This window comes from Acomys russatus, chromosome 25 (genome assembly GCF_903995435.1).
Source record: "Acomys russatus chromosome 25, mAcoRus1.1, whole genome shotgun sequence".
In the NCBI taxonomy this organism is placed as follows: domain Eukaryota; kingdom Metazoa; phylum Chordata; class Mammalia; order Rodentia; family Muridae; genus Acomys; species Acomys russatus.
This window is the reverse complement of record NC_067161.1, coordinates 23992657-24010151: the sequence shown is the minus strand read 5'-3', so window position 1 is coordinate 24010151 and position 17495 is coordinate 23992657. Positions and strand designations below refer to the sequence as shown.

The 17495-nt window shown below is 37.6% G+C and overlaps 1 protein-coding gene across 2 annotated transcripts in view; it reads left to right on the top strand.

Moving 5' to 3' along the window:
* Positions 1-17495, top strand: part of Gabrg2 (gamma-aminobutyric acid type A receptor subunit gamma2) — an 84248-nt gene that overhangs the window by 58769 nt on the left and 7984 nt on the right. For both annotated transcript variants that reach the window (XM_051167768.1, XM_051167767.1), the window contains exon 7: positions 14489-14641. In XM_051167768.1, the coding sequence (XP_051023725.1) occupies positions 14489-14641 (153 nt within the window). The remainder of the gene's footprint in view (positions 1-14488; positions 14642-17495) is intronic.

Sequence of the window (17495 nt, the reverse complement as noted above, 5' to 3'; positions counted from 1 at the left end):
AATGCAGCCAGCAGAATAATTATAATTAAAACAGCCATGGTCAAAATGTAAAGATACCAAACTAAATAAATTACATGATTTAAATCTATAAAGCTTATTATATGTCAATCATGTCTCAATATAGATGTTTGAAAATAATTATGGTCACTTAGTTTCTTTCTTCAGTGAGGTGGCACACACGCATGCCTGCACTTAGGTGCCCAGTAAATGCTAACTTAATTCAACTGGTGAATTTTGAATTTTAATGGAGTGAGAACATGCTGGGCGCTTCTGTTTCATTCAGTGTATCATGCTGTAAGTTTCTGCTCAGAACTGAGAACACTCAACAGCAGAGAAAACTGATCCAAAGTTCTTTACAAATCTCCGCTCATTCGAGTTCTCAGCTTTGCAGAGAAAGCCAAGTCAGGAGCACACAGTTGCTTTGAACTCATGCTAAAAAAGAAAAATAAAAACCAAAACCAAAACCAAAACAAATTTTAAATTCCACATATTTTTCATGAATTGACATGGTGAGAGCTCAGACATCATTCAGATGTGAACTAGCTTTGCAAAGGCCCTGTGTGAAACTGCATAGGGAGCAGAAGGAAAATCTGTGTTTTATGGGACAGAGGAGAGAGAGAGAGACAGACAGAGACAGAGACAGAGACAGAGACAGACAGAGAGAGAAGAAATGAGAGACAGAGAGAGAGAGACAGAGAGAGAGAGAGAAGAGGGGAGAGAGAGAGACAGACAGACAGACAGAGAGACAGAGGCAGAGACAGAGAGAGAAGAAATGAGAGACAGAGAGAGGAGAAAAGAGAGAGAGAGAGAGAGAGAGAGAGAGAGAGAGAGAGAGAGGAGAGAGACGGGAGGAGAGAGGGAGAAGGAGAGAGAGAGAGAGAGAGAGAGAGAGAGAGGGATGAGAGGGGAGAGAGAGGGAGAGAGAGAGGGAGGAGAGAGAGAGAGAGAGGAGAGGGAGCGAGGAGAGAGAGAGGAGAGGGAGAGGGAGAAGGAGAGAGAGAGAGAGAGAGAGAGAGAGAGAGAGAGAGAGAGAGAGAGAGAGTGGGGAATTGGGAAAATGATATATGTTTGGCTTTTCTTCAAGTATCAGTCCAGTTTCTATTAGTTGACCAGCGTTGGCAGTTAACCAAGACAAGCATCCGCTCTGATTAGCTGTCCCAGGCCTGTTCTTTGGCAGAGATACAGGGAGAGAATGTATTGATTTCATCTCAGATTCTCATCTGGGTCATTCAACCCACATTCAGCAAGTGCAGTTCCTTCACTGGAAGTGACAGTGACCATAGACATTGTCAGTCTCTCCCTTGAGGAGAGCTGACTAAGTGTGGTGACACTGTTTGCTGGCACCTTTTGGCTTGTCTGGGTTTCCTTTACATAATCACACACCACAACTCTTCAGGGAACAATGCTGGAAGCTGCCATGGATTTCCTTCTCCTCACATCAAGGATGGAAACAGGAGCAATTGCAAAATGCTCACTGCCCCAATCTTAGTTCTCAGCAGGCATGCAGATCTCAATGCCAACCTGCAATGGCTCCTCTGTCGTCTCTCTTTCCCAGTTACACACTGTCTGATGAAAAAACAGGAGGCCTTGCATTTTGAATTCTTCAGAACTAAGGCTGAAACATGAAGGATTCTAGTTTTTTCGTTTATACTTTGAAAAAAAATTAAATGGCTTTGTGGTAAAATCCCAGTTTCTGTGGTCACAGATGCTGTCTGACTTGAATTGTATGGACAAGTGTGTTAACCCTATAAAAACATGTACAGTGCTTCAGTGGAAGCTCACAGGCAGAAAGTTTTAAATTCAGAAGCAGCAATATAAAGTCAATGGTACAGTTTCGGGACAAATTACTGTGGCTCTCTGTATACGGTTTAAATTCTACCACTTTGTTTTTTATTTCTTGTCTAGACACAATGCCTTGCTATGCTAGGGTGGCCTTTTGGTTTTGAGCTCAAAATATTCCTGCTTTAGTTTCTTGAATACTGGGACTACCAAATGCACCTCTAAGTCTGGCTAATCTCAACTTCTCAGTTTCCAATTGTAGCTAAGTTATATTTTCTTTGATATTCTTTTTAACGAAAGTATCCTAAATTGAATACATTCTCTTTTCTAATTGGTATATATTGTAAATCTACTTTACAATGACGGTAGCTGGAATAAATGATTGCAGAATTGGGAGGTGCTTTGCTTAGCATAGCCATAGTGGCATAGGGAATTTTATGTCAACAGACTCTTTCTGCACACACACACTCATATATGTGTGTAGACAGAGAGACAGAGCTTGGGCCTTGAACTTCCTAATTAGATACTTTTTCTCAGCCTCAGTTTCCCTAAGGAGAAATTCTTTTCCTTTTGTAAAGAATGAATCCTGTAAACTTGGTGAGATTGACAGTGTGGCAGATGAAAACCACAAACTGTCCACAGAAGCTGATGCAGGGCAAATATGAGAATAGATGGATGTTTACCGTGGTCAGGATCTAAGGATTGGACAGCATCGCCTGTATTTTGGCTATCAGAGGAAAATATTACACAGTAAAATATGTTTGAGGCCAGTGATTTTCTTTTCTCTAGTGTCTCATAACAAACCTACAGATTTTCACAAACAGTCCATGATCAACCTCTTCTTCATTCATATGGGCATCACGTCTTCCTAGAGGGATCTCTCCCAATCAGCAAACTTTTGTCTCCATGCTGAGACAGAAGTGCCTCAAAAGATAATGTGGTTCTTTCCCATTTAGAAGCTACTATTTGCCTTATTCCTTGCAAATCATATAAGTAGTTTTTTTTTCCCCACATCACAGATTCATTGACTCTGAAGATAATTCAGGAACTCACACAGAGGAAAGGCAAGATAAGGTCTATTAAAATTTTAATGCATGAACCTTGGCTCAATTTTATAATTCAACTCTTATTTACTTAAGTGACAATATTGGGAAAAGCAAATCACTTTGGGTGAAATGAAACACCTAGCTGTAGATGTAAAGCCTGGTGTGATCAGCGACTCTTAGCGGATGTCTGTCTCTTTTAGGGCTCTACTTGCGAACCCACAAAATAAAGGGGGTTACTCATTTCTACATTTCACTGAGCTCTGACATTACTATAGGATGAGATTTAAATCCTAACATCATCAAGGAAAGTATAGAAAATTTTCTATACGGTGAGGCTGGCTGGAGGAGCAGAGCATTATGCCCCTGTTTTTGATGGTAAGGTCATACTGAATGTCACACGTACAAAACAAACAAACAAACAAGTACCAATTCCACAGTAATGGCTTGGTGTCTGCCCCCCCCCCCCAGGTCCTGATCTACATGAATCTTGCAACCATGGGAACTAGGTGTGGCCTAGAGCCTGTGCATCTTGATTCACTGGACTCTTCTTGAGAGGTTGTACTAAGAGCTTGTTCTGCTAAATATTATTATTTAGATCTCCTCTGGAAGGGAGTGGTTGCGAATAGCCCATTTCCAATATCTGTTCTTTCTAAAATGATAGACACATAACACTCATAAGACATTATAATTTAATATTAGACGTGAGAATTGAAAACACAAACAACTTTTGAGTTTTGAAAATAAAATGTAATCTGAAACTGTACGAGGCTACATATTTTCTCAGCCTCCGTATTATTTTACCTAAGTGCAAAAAAATAAAAAATAAATAAATAAAAAATCCCTTAAAGTCAAATATTTGACCATGTCCCCTGGAGGGGGAGACCTGGTGGCACTCAGAGGAAGGATAGCAGGTTACCAAGAAGAGACTTGATACCCTATGAGCATATACAGGGGGAGGTAATCCCCCTCAGGAACAGTCATAGGGTAGGGGAATAAGGGGAAAATGGGAGGGAGGGAACAATGGGAGGATAAAAGGGATGGGATAACCATTGAGATGTAACAAGAATAAATTAATAAAAAATTAAAAAAAAAAGAATGGGAGCATACAAGGGATGGGATAACCATTGAGATGTAACAAGAATAAATTAATAAAAAATTTTAAAAAAATGCTACAATGACATTTGGGTGGGTCTAAGGACATGACAGCATCCAATGGAGTGAAGGAGTGGAAGTTTCTATCTTGCCTGCAGAGTTATGGCTGTATTATAAAGACTCCTTTCCCTCACTTCCTTAAAGCAGGGCAGGGCTCTGGCCTCATAATTTTACATCAGAATAGAATCTTATCTCTGCGAGCATGCATTACAGTATGAGAAAGGAAGTCTTTTTGTATTATTATTAATTTATTCAGATTCCATCTCAACTGTTTTCCCCTCGCTTGTCTCCTCCCATTCCTCCCTTCCCCCCTCTTTCATGCTATTCCCATTCCCTAGGTCTGTGACAGAAGGGGACCTCCTCCTCCTCCATCTGGTCACAGCCTACCAAGTCTCATCTTTGTAGCCTTGCCTATTCTTTCTCTGAGTGCCACCAGGCCTCCCCACCATGGTGAAATGGTCAAATATGAGGCTTCAGAAGTCCTAACCAGGTCTTAGTCAGGTGTTAGCTTGAATCACAAATGAATGGGACCATGATTTTGACTTTATAACACATCCTGTATCAAAATAGGTAAAAATGCAGAGATTCATCCTAAGTATAAATCCAAATAAGATCCAATCACAACTCAGTTTTCAAGGTCAAAGACCTGTAGGGTTGTATGCAAACACTAGAAAGGTGAGACCTGTGATAACAATATTCTCTCTGCTCCACCTAGGCACCATTCTGAGACTCTAATTCTGTCATCTTCACCACTGGTCTGTGTGTGATGGACAGCTATTATATCTATTTTCCATATGAGAACTATTCAATATCAAACTAAAAAAAATTAAAAAGCTGTTTTTTATTCTTCTCTGACAACTGGTTTATTTATTACTGCATTAGAAATAAATATTATTAGAACTTTTATTGGTAATTTGACATGTTTTTCAAATGTGCAGAATTAAATATCAAAATGATATAAAACTACTGAGAATATTATCAATATTTATGTAGTATTTTCACTAAATCTATCATCTGGCTGAATCTACAATATTTTGTAGAGAATAGATAAAGAGAGCTGGAGGGGAAAAGATATTTACCCAGGGGTCACCTGGTAGTAAGTTGGAATTATATTCGAGTACTTCTAATATTCCTTTATTATCCTCATAAAATGGTCTCCTTGGAGAGAAAACTTAAGCTTTATGGAACTAACTACCAAAAATATGGCATAATTTACACAGCACTGTGTGTGAAATTAGTTTTTGTATTTATTTTAATATAATTACAAAATTATTCCCCTCCCTTTCTTCTCTCCAACTCTTCCCATATACCCCTTTTTTTCTCTCTTTCATATCCATGGCCCCCCTTTTTAATAACTTTTGTTGCACATGCATGCACGTGTGTGTGTGTGTGTGTGTGTGTGTGTGTGTGTGTGTGCACGTGCGTTACTTTCTTAAATATATCCTGCTCAGCCTATATACTGTTCACTGCATGCATGTTTTCAGGGCAAAAGACTTGGACTTAGATAACAAATTGGTGTGCTTATCCTTGGGGAAGACTCTTTCCTGAACAGCTATTCTTAAAAATATCCCAATCACAAGCCAAAGAACTTCTTGAGTAAAAGAATTTCACTGAGTGGAGGAGAATCTAAAATTGAATGCTGCACACTAAAGGCCAAGTAAGGCCAAGTTTTTAAGCCTATACTTTTGCAGAACATCCTGAGGAATAATTTGACATCTTGGGGTCCAGTTTGCCAGTTGACCTTTTGCAGTCACCACCTGTGGTTGCCTAGATTTGAACGCATATGCTTCCCTCCCCCCAAAGCTGTTTGAAAGCCATTTCAGATAACTTGATATTTTGCTAACATCAGGTTCTTCAACGTCAGCAGAACCTTTTCCTTAAGAAAACATCAGTGCCTGGGTTACACTACTCAGTCCAATTTCAATGCAAAGTCATAAGAAACTCATTGAAAGAGGAAGAAAAAAACAACAAGAAAAATAAAGCATTTCTATTAACATCCTTATTTCTTCAGGAAATAGTTTCTGGGCTCAGGGATAGGATCATTAAGAACATTTCTCTTCTGTGAGATGCATCATAATCTTGGTAATTCCATTGCTTTGGAGAATTAGCTAAATTAAAGACTGGCTGCTTAATATTTCTCTGCTTAGCCTCATCTTTCGTCTTCGCTGACTGAAAAAAAGAGGCAGACTCGTGGGCTAAAGGTGCCTGCTTAGGTTAGCTGTCTGCTATCCCAGGCAGAAACAGATTCAGACCATTAGAGAAATCCCTTTTGTTAGTGTGTGGCTTCACACAGATGGCCTCTCTAATGGAGGACAAATGCCGGATCATCTGGATCAATGTAGTATGGAAATATCTAAATAGCTCTTGACAGATCAGATAACAGATGAAAAAAGTAGAAATACTCAAGGCCCAGTCAAATTACTTAAAATAATCTGAAATTACGAAACAGTCCCTGACTGATTGGGTGCACAAACTTAGTTCTTAATGTCAACTTTTTTGTCTTTACAAAGTGATGGGCAGTAAAGAACATCCTTGAAGAAAGAGCTTTTATCCTAAGAGAGGATGGATCAAGAAGCTGCCTGTGGCTGTAGATACCATCCACGACAGGCCTGTGGGGTGTGATGCTTCCCCGTTGTTTTCCACATTTACTGGAATCAGTTATTCCTATGCCAGCATGACTCCATATAATATGTTCTCCCCTTTATTGTGTTTCTGGGTTAATGACTGACAAATTCATCACAGTGTTTTATTTAACAGTGCACAGAGTCCTTCCTCTGCAAGTGCTTGTATAACTGTGAAGTTGGTAAGGAGTTAATGACTGCATGCTTTCTCAGATCTTCGCAAATACCTCCTTTTCCCTATTAACATCTAGTCTTCTATAAGAAGTCAACTATAGTTTTTTTTTTTTAAACTATTTGAAATAACTGCCTTTAGCTGTTAGAGTTAATAGCAGACTAAGAATTCACAATTTCACATTTCTCTTGAATAGGACTTCTGTTAGAGGTATGTCAGGGGATTCAATTGTGCCATACACTACGCAAAACAGTGAGTAGCTGAATACGAAAGATTTTTTTATGATCTGTGATTAGTCTGCCATTCAAAACCTGAGATAAACAAGTGAACATAATTTTACCCGCTCAAAACCCTCAGTTATATTAAGGTAGGAATACATTTAATGGTATTCATGGATACATTTGTATTGCTGTAACGCAAGAGCAATCAGATAGCTTGGCATTCTATTATTCCTGAGAATTCCATGCACCGCTTTAACAGTACTACCAATCTTGCCACTTACTGATGTCACAGAAGTTGTTTCCCTGAACAGTTACCCTCAGGAAGATACACTCTATTTGGACATTGGTTTGACAGATTACAGAATGCTTCTCTTCCATTAGCAAATGTGATCTACACGATATTCTTAAGAGCAGTCTGTCTGTGTTTCACTATTTTGCTGTGGGAATGTAGATGATTTAGCCAAGTCTATATATCTTGTTATTCTTCATCCTTCTTATTTCTTGCTACTGTTGCTGCTTGTACTTGGATTCTGGGACTGTATTTGCTACTGGGGACTACTCTGCACTTATGTAGAACATGTTTTAATATCTAGTCAGATGTTTGTGAGAGTTAGACTTAATTAGCTGGGAAATTGTCTCCCCTTCTGATAGATAACAGTGACAAACATATTCATTTGAAGTTACAGCTTCAGACATAGGAGTGAGAGTTATTTTTATTTAAATAGATCCCTGGATGGACTCTTTGACTGCCGTTGTTCTGAAGTTGGATGACAGACTCAGAATAATGAATGGTGCTACAAAGGTCTACAATGGGCTAGGCATCTGTGGTGGGATTTTAGAAAGCAAGAAAGCTATTGCTTTAATGAGGGAAGTTTTGTGTAAAGAAATGCAGAAAACGGATATTAGCAGGTCTCTCGTGGCATGGCCCTGCGGAAATGTTCTGCACTCTGAAGAGTTTGTGAACATCGCGTTTCTTTCATCTAAAACTCTTTTTCTAAGGGGAAAACTCAGCAGTCGCTGCTTGAGACTGCCTTCACACGGTAGAATGTGCGCTGTGGAAGGCTCAACAGTAAATTAAGGCAACTCCTGTGGGCAGCCAGGAGCTCAGGTGTCACAAATCAGCGTCATAAAGAACGGCAGTCAACTGTTACTCAGCTTTTTCCTCTTTCCATTCTCTGTGTCTCTATGTTACTAACCATGGGTGGAAAAGAAAGAGATTTTTTTATTTCTGCGGCAAGTATTAGGGCGAAAGAAACAAGACAGTTGGGTTTGCACTGCTACGTTCTGTTCTGGATGGTGCGTCTTCTTCATGGACCAGTCTTAACAAGTTTAATCTTCTAGGATGAGGGAGACATCTGCTGAGGTCCTCTCCAATGTCACTTTTCTGCTGCATGTCTAGTAATCTTTCTTCTCTGCCTTCAAATTATGACTCAGAATGGTGTTTAATAATGTTATAAAGGTCATCTTACTTTGTAATAACTAGCATTAATGAACCTTTGACTATTTGCTTGAAAGTGTACCAAGCACCATATATGTATGAGCCCTTTTCATTTTCTCAGGAACCCAATTATTATTCCTATTTTATAGATAAGGATGTTAAGTTTCAGGGAATTAAATAATCTGCGTGAAGTCACATACCAGTTAATGACATGACTAAATTTTTCACCCCAGCTGACCTGATGGGTCCCTTGTAGAGTTCATCCCTGATGTCACCGCCAGCTTCTCAGTTTCTGTGGACTCAGGGCTTAGTCTCTTGGATGCTCAATGGTTTACTGTTAACAGCTTAGGACTGTCCCTTTCTCTGGCCAACATAACTGTCATACCTGGATAGCAGGATTGCTCTACCTTATTGTACCAGGAAGAGCCTTTTATCCAGGTGAGTCCAAGGCTGTGGCAAATTTTGTTCCCAAATCTCCGGGGTCTTTCTGTTAGCTGAACCAAATACACACTTGTCTTTTTTCACTAGTCTCTCTTGTTTTCCTCATTCCTCTAGTCTGAGAGTCAAACACCAACAAATCACTCACAAGAGCCATGGACTCATCTTTTTTTGAAAGCCAGAATTTAAGCAGGACAGCTTCCACTATTGTTCCATGTTCCTGTCCTCAGCAGAGAAGCAGGTGGAGTCTTCAAAAGCCACATTTAACCCTGAAAACTTACATCAGTAATACTTACAATTTTCCATTTTATCATCTTCTGCAGTTGGGTTTTGTTTTTTGCTTCAACATTAGAAACTAAGTAGTAGCTAAAATCAGGATATCAGTTGTGTATGTATTCATCCATGGGCACAACACAAACAAACAAAACTAATTAACTATCTAACTAAAACACACCTGTCAGACTTAACGTGGAAGACTGGTAGTTTCAGTAACCAAGTCTGGTTGTTATCTTCTTCATTAAATAGATCCAGCCAACAGTCTCAATTACTACTGCAGTCTTTGCATAGAATAAATGGTCAAGTTGATGTCCTTGCTCTTATTTTATCTTGGCAAGCAGATAACTTTATTTCAGCTCAATTGTGCTATAGATACAATGTGACCTTGTATCTATAGCATAGGTGATTAAATCTAGCAACCTATACAAAAATGTGTGTTCTAAGTCAATTGCTTTGTAAACTAGAATTTGGTAGTTTTAAAGCTCCATGGGGTTGTAAAGATTTCATAACTACATCATTTATTCATTAACAAGTAATTGTTGACTTTTTCCACAAAACATGGTGAATTTACAGAAGAATAAATTCATGACAAAATAGGAGCAACTACATATCCCTCTGGGTTCATAAATAATTTTTTGATCCATATGGTAATATAGAATTAATATTAATCAGATTATCATTTTTACAATCTTACTGATACATTTCTGAGGGCTTTAGAACAATTAAGGACTTTTACAGTTGACAGGGTGAATTAGTTGTCATTTGATAATGACAGGATCTATTTGTATACGATAAAGACATTAGAGATGTGTCAAGATGTTCTTTTTTATTTTCTTTATTAAATATTTTTAATTTTTTTTACAAATACATTTATATTATTACACATATATACAATGAACTACCTACAGTAAGAAGAACCATGAAAAAAATTAGGAATTACATAAATGTTACATTCTTGGTGTTTTGGCTATTTGTGTATTCTTGAGACATGTCTTTAAGATGAAAAGCACCAGAATGAGGTGAGATATTTAAGGAACTGCAGAAACTCCAATTAGAGAAGTAACACTATTCAAGTGAGCCTGGAGTCATAAGAAGACAATGTGAAGCCTTTGAACATAAAGTAAAGGCTTGCGGTGTGTACTGATATCAATGGGTGACTATTGATCATTTCCAAGGTATGTGTATGATATGGTCAGAGTGCAAAGAGACCTTCTGGAAGTTAAAGACAATATATGACAAATACAAACAATGGTTAGAAAAGCATCCCCTTGGAAAAGGGTAAAGTAGATCTAGATAGCTGGTTATAAAGTGGGGTGAGGGGGAGAAGCTATGTTGAACTGGGTCAATAGGCACTAGAAGTTGCGAGTTAAGAAACTGTTCTATAAGCTTCCCAGTGCAGGACATTCTCTAATTGCCAGACGCTAGAAGGATCGAGCTTTTGAAGTGTGTTTTAGGTAGCTGGGCACTACTTTTCATATAACTCATTTTCAACTTATAATTATGGACACTCTTCTATAGAGTAGAGGTCTAGATACTATGGAGGGAGGGATGGAAGGAGGGGGAAGAGAGACAGAGAAGGAGAGAGAGAGAGAGAGAGAGAGAGAGAATTTGTGCATAATCAGAAGGTTGAAATGAGTTAAAAAAGTAAGAGGAAATTATTTTAGTTATCTAGGAGAAAGATGAAGCAAAAGAGCACAAAGTTAGAGAAATCACATTTCTAAACTTCATTTAGCTTGGGTTTGGAGAGCACAAAAGGAATTATCAAGGAGAAATGACTATCTTAAAATCAAATTATTTGAGAAAATAGAGATCTAAGAAAAGTTTCTTTCCTCAATTACTATTGGGGATTTTGTATATATTAAAGATATTAGTCTTGAAATCTTATTTATTTGGGAAATAGCCTATTCAATGATAACATTTTGCCTTTCACAAAAATTATGGAATTCATTATAATCAGAAGTTCTAAGTTTTCAGAAGTACAATTGTTTATATTTTTATGTCCTCTGTATATTCATGATGCTTCTGCTGTCTTTTCTACATTATGTTACAAAGGTAGTCTACCTATTTGTCTGTGTGTTATGAAGATTTTCTCTGTTTTGCATTTATATTTGCTTATGGGTTTATTTATGGACTAAATAGGGAGTTTGTGTATTAGAGTGAAGGACAGATTTAATTTCAGAAAACAATTTTGTGTAATGAAAGTTCGTCAATCAGCTCTCCTGCTATGCAGTGACTTCTAGATCTCAAGGTTGAAGGAGGTGATAAAGGCAGGTCTTTATCTTACCACATCTCTCACATGTGTGCAGAAAGATGGGCTTTCTTTCCATCTTACCCATTTAAAGTAGCACCAAGTGTGACATCATGCAAGTCTTTATATTGGGTGTAATTAATTGAGTACTCTTTGCAGAGCTGTGATGAAAAATGTTTGTTGGTAGGGAAGGCACGTGTGAAAAGATGGTAGAGTAACATGTTATTTGCATCCACCATTAACCTACTAGACTCTGCTTGGTTCTACTATATGTAAGCAGAGTAAAAATCATGAGAGGTAAAGAAGGTGAAGATTTATCTGAAGCTCTTTGGGTTTTTTTGTTTTTGTTTTTGTTTTGTTTTGTTTTATGTTTTCATCATTATGACAAAGTATTTAGGACATTTTCATAAAAGGCATACCTACCATTCAACCCAGTGCTTGCATGAAGCAAGCTCTCAGTACTGGCAACTTCAAGGTAACTTCTCATTACATCAGAGCTTCTGCAGAGACAACTAATCTCCATGAAACCATTATGATTTTTCAGAGTAAACAGTTTTATGTATAAAAGAAGAGAACAAATACTTACTAACCATGGAACTCCAACACTTTCACACAACTCTTTTTTTAATATATTTTATTAATTTATTCATATTACATCTCAATTGTTATCCAATCCCTCGTATCCTCCCATCCCTCCCACCTTCCCATTTCCCTTTACTATAACCGTAACTAGCGCATCATTTCACTGACCTTGAGGATTTGTCACCTCTAACCAGTTGTAAGAAGCTTCCTAAGAAATAAGAAAAAGAATTAACACTTCTGTTTGTAAATTCAGAGTATATGTTTCATGCCCTTAATTATTGTATGTATCTCTCCATGCTAAGTATAAACATGGATGAGACTAATGAAGCAAAATTTATGACTTTATGTATCATGTGAGGGGACTTACCAATAGAACAAGTAGATTTGAAGCATCGGAAGTCACCATCTTTGACTTGCTTAGCATTTAAACTTTTGGGGCTTGGGGAAATCACTGATGCAGCACTTTAAGAGGATTAGATTTTCCTGGCTCCTCAGCATAAGAGTTTTTAAGCATATAAAATGTGATGTGGCCTCGGTGATAAGACAGCAATCATGCTGCCTCTGTGAGACCGCTTTGCTTTTAAATGGCTAAGTCTGTCTGGAGTTTGAATCCATAATCCATGGGTGGAAAAGCTGTAGGGCTTGCAGACAAGGAATGAAGGTGTTGAGAAGCCATCACTGTCTCATAAAGGCCAGTAGATTAGCAAACTGTGAGAGCTTAGAGCCTGCCCTAAAGGGAAATGGAGAGTCAAATCAAGATAAGAAACTTTATTAAAGCTGGACAAAATTCAGGTTCACGTTTGAAAAGTCAGAACATTACTGTAAAAGTGTAGGCTCTCATTTGTTTATATGATAAAAAAAAGTTATTAAAATGGTGGTGTTTGAATTTCTGTACTTTTGAAGATACAAATGTATATTAGGTGATAGATGATCCATGCTACATCTTGTAATTCCAAAATCTGCACTAGTTTGTTTTATAGGCAGAGTACAAACTGGGACAAGGCAATTTACAAGCAGTTTACTAATAATCACTTTCCATGTCCATTGGCTTAGATTGTCTTAAAGTTTTAGTTTCATGAAAGCTATATAATTCTTCTTTAATTCTTTAGAGCTTTTTAATACATTCCTTGAATTTTTTAATACAAATTCTTGGGAGGGGTGTTGTTTTGATTTGGTTTGGTTTTTTATTTTATTTGCTTGTCTTTTTGAGACAAAGTTTCACTATATAGTACATGTTGGCTGGGAACTCTCTATGTAGTCCAGGCTGCTATGCAAACTTTAAATTAGGTAATAATCCGACCTCATGCTGTGCTTATAGACAAGTTCCGTAACATATTACAAATAATAAAATCTTTTTAAAAGATAAGATCAGATTATTGCAAGGAAGTCACATATACAAATACCACATGCTGAGAGTAAGGTAGCCACTCAAACACACACTTGCACTGTCTCAGAATCTATATTCATCAGTGAACTTCTGTTCCGTTAAAATGGCCATTCAGAAGCAAGGGGGCTTTATTTCTGGTTTTAAAATTTCATTATCAATCACATGTTTATACACAGATTTACCACAAAAGTGAAGAAAAAATAGTATTATAACAGTAGAAATGAGAAAAAAAAAGATACAATAGCTGTATACATTCTTTCATGCTTTATCTGACCTTTTGCCGGAATTCCATTCTTTCTCAATTCCCAATATTACCCTTTCTTAGTCTAAATGTCATACTATGTCCATACTCACATTTAAAACCAAAATGTTTCATAATGTACCTTGAACTTTAAAACAATAATTTTAACTTTATGAGTGTATCCATCAAATATTCGAGACTTCCCATTTTCTCTCCAAAACCGTGCTAAGTACTTGACTGTGTGGTAGTGGAGGAAACAAGCACCATTCGGGGACTCATGCAGGCAAAAGCAAGCTATAGCAACACTAGCAATAACCACCCTCAAATAAAAGCACAACCATGCACGAAAGCAATTGCTATGAAACCACCATGTAATTCAGTGAAATCATGAGGAAACGTCATCATTTGAAAAGGGCTATAAGTTTTGAGTCAAATATAACTGTCAATCACCAAGATACTCTCCAGTGCTCTCTCTCTATAGAAGTAATAAAGGAAAATTCCTCCAGAATGTGCAATACATGACGAGCAAGAAAGGTTGAGTGCATAAAGGATATCCTCTCACACACACACAAAAGAAGAACCTGTACGTTGTTGCTCCATAAAGAATGGCAAGATCCAGAATCATCTGGAAAAGAAGAAATACTTTAAGCCTCAAAAAGTACTTCTTTCTTTCTGAAAGTACCATTTCTGCTAGAAGGGTTGTTTTCAGTTCAGGCTGGATTGTACTTTATACTTTTGTTACTGCTTTTTTTTTTTCCCCAAGTGGTTTGAAGAAAGCCCTCAGGAAAAGCCTGAAAGTAAGTGTGTGAAAGAGTTGAATATGTGCATACTGTCCACATTTCGCAGTGTTTGCTGAGCTTTCCCATAACTCTGTATTTCTGTTCCAGGCGACTATGTGGTCATGTCTGTGTACTTTGATCTGAGCAGAAGAATGGGGTATTTTACCATCCAGACCTACATCCCCTGCACACTCATCGTGGTCCTATCCTGGGTGTCCTTCTGGATCAATAAGGATGCTGTTCCTGCGAGAACATCTTTAGGTGAGATGATGCATTTCTGGGTGCTGTGATCTCCCAAGATAAGTACCCTAGAAAACTAGTCTTCATTTTTGCTTCTGACTGGTTGCTCTGATATCATTGGTGGAATGGAAAATCCATGGTTTATTATGTCAAAGAAAGTCACTATTGCTATTTAGGTATTTATTGTATTTAAAGTTTACTAGTTCTATAGTTTTACAGTCTTTAAGTAACATAGGTTTTCTTTAGTACAATTAAATAACAAATTTACCTGAAAATAAAAACAAACTAAAACTAATTTCAAGAGAACATTGGTTTTCTTTTTCCTCTGCTCTTTAGCCTCTCCAAACCTATTCATGAGAGATGATCACATTTATCCATTTTCAATTATCTGCTTAGTGATGATGCAGAAGAAGTTTAAAAGCTGCCAAGGTGAAAGTATTAGTTTTGGTGAATCAGGCACTTTTGTTTTCTAGCATCAACTGTTACCCTTTTCCTAACATCCCACTTCAGGTAAATTCCAGCATAAATCATTAGTGTAATGATATTTAGCTAAATTGACACTTTCCAGGAGAGCCATCTAAATGATTAATAAGTGAAAAACACTTATTGACAAATCTAAGGAGTAGAATTACTTCATAATTATTTGCAATTAGTCAATATTTTAGATATGGTGTTTCCTGTCTTACATTTTCATCTTTTGCTTATTCATGGAAGAAGACTTCTACGGCCCAAAGCAAAGCTACTGATTCACAGGGCCATTATAGTCTTCATCCACAGCCTGAATGTTAATAGTTCTATGGAAAACCTCAGTCCCCTTCATTAGCTATGTGCAGACTAATAACACACACTTTGCTAGCTCTCTGATGAGGGAAGTAATAGTAGAACACGGGTTATAAAGTCCAGTAATCTTAATTTCCAACTATATATACAATAGAGATGTACACTAAACTTCACCTGCTCTAATCTATGGTTTCCTCACAGGTAAAAGACATATATTCCTGATTCCTAGCTTGAAGGTCTTTATTGGGCTAAAGTAACATATTTTATGCACAGCACATTGAGCAGAGAAAAGCCTCAAAAATGGTAGTGACTCTTATCATTTCTGACAAAATGATCTGTACCAGGTTATTAAACTGAGGGCAGAAGTGATTACTGTGAAAAAGACAACATTTGCATATCTGTCCTCTTCCAAACCCAATTTAGTTCCCATCTGCTTCAAAATGAAGTGATTTTGATTTTTCTGATATATGCAGTACTTTGTGTTACAAACCCTATTCAACAATTCAAATACACTGTCTAATGCCACATACTGAAACAAACTCCAAGTTTGTTAATCCTAAAACACTACAAGAGTGTTATTTGTTAGCATGTCGCCATCTCTCAGAAGAAATAGTAGATATGTTGCTCAGGTATGGCATAACACTTCCAATGTGCTACTTCCTCAGTAAATAATCAGTTAATTTTTCATGTTTATGATTGGGAGTATCAAAAGTACTGATATATTGCAACATATCCTCTTCTTTAAATTATTTTAAAGAAAATATTTCAATCAGTCTTTCCTTTTGAAGGCTGGATTCTTTTGACTGATATATCTTTTATGACCACGTGACCATTTCAATACACCCTTCAGTAACAGGTGTTCTCCAGCAACAAATCATTTGAAAAGCAGAGCTCTAGCTGGGTTGAGGGAAGGCCTTTGATAAGACAGGAAGCCGGTTCCCCTTAGAACACTTACATATCAGGGATAGGCAACGTGTCTAATGCAGTTTCAATGTTTTGCAGACATCACATGTAGAAGTTGTAATGACTCTCATATTTTAGAGTCGAGATAAGTGCGCAGAGATGCTGAAAGTTATGTAATATCCACAGTCAGTTTGTAGCAGGCCTATCACTTGGGAAACTGGGCTTGGGTTTGTCCTGGCTGAGAGGACTTGCTGCTTCCACTTGTCACTGAAGGAAAGAAGCCAAGCTGAGCATTCATGGATTTTTAGCTTCATCTCAATTCTCTAGATCAGTGCTTCGTAAATGTAACTATACATTTTAATCACTAAAACTGTTTAAGAAGTACAGGTAACTTATTCCTATCCTATGAGGTGCTTATTTAATTTACCTCAAGCCTAGTCCGTCTCTTAGGCTTTTGTGTTTTAATTTTAATCCCAAAAGAGCCGACATAGCTGTATTATTTGTGAAGTTCCACAATAGATTGCCTTGAACTTCTTGTCAGAGAACAGATAGAGCTAACTTGGAAGATGTCTGAGCCCCCAAATACACTCAAAGAGATTGGCTCCTTTCTCAGGACATCTTTCTGGATCGTGCAGCACTTGACTGTGGTTTGGTGCAAGCTGGTAGCTGGTGAAAGTTAATCATGCTGTAGCCAGAGTAGGTGCACAGAACAATGAAAGCACAGTTGGTATTTTTCACTCAAGTATTCTGACATGAGACAGTATCTGGGAGAAGCTCACTTCATGCCTAAACAGGAGTAATTAGGAAAAGCTGTGCTTCTTGTTTCTCTTGCCAAGGTAAAAGAAACTTTTCAGTTAGTAAAATTGGGCTTCAGAAATCACACTGATACCTCATTGGTGTTTGGTGAGTCAGGTAAGACCACGAATTCCCTACTTTCTAATGTCATAATTTTCTCTTCTCTGTGATTCCAGGAAGAGCACTGGAAATGTGGTGAAACAATTCCTCAAGCTACACATTGCCTAGCTGCGATGAACTTCCTTATGTCCTAAATAACATCTTTCCCTTTTGCTAGATCAGTACTTAAGTTATGTGTCAGAATTTGTTTTGATTTAAGTCACATGCAAGATCTTCTAAAATGAACTCATCTGTGTTGTCTACCAAAAATAGTCACATTTTCACATTTTCAAAATTC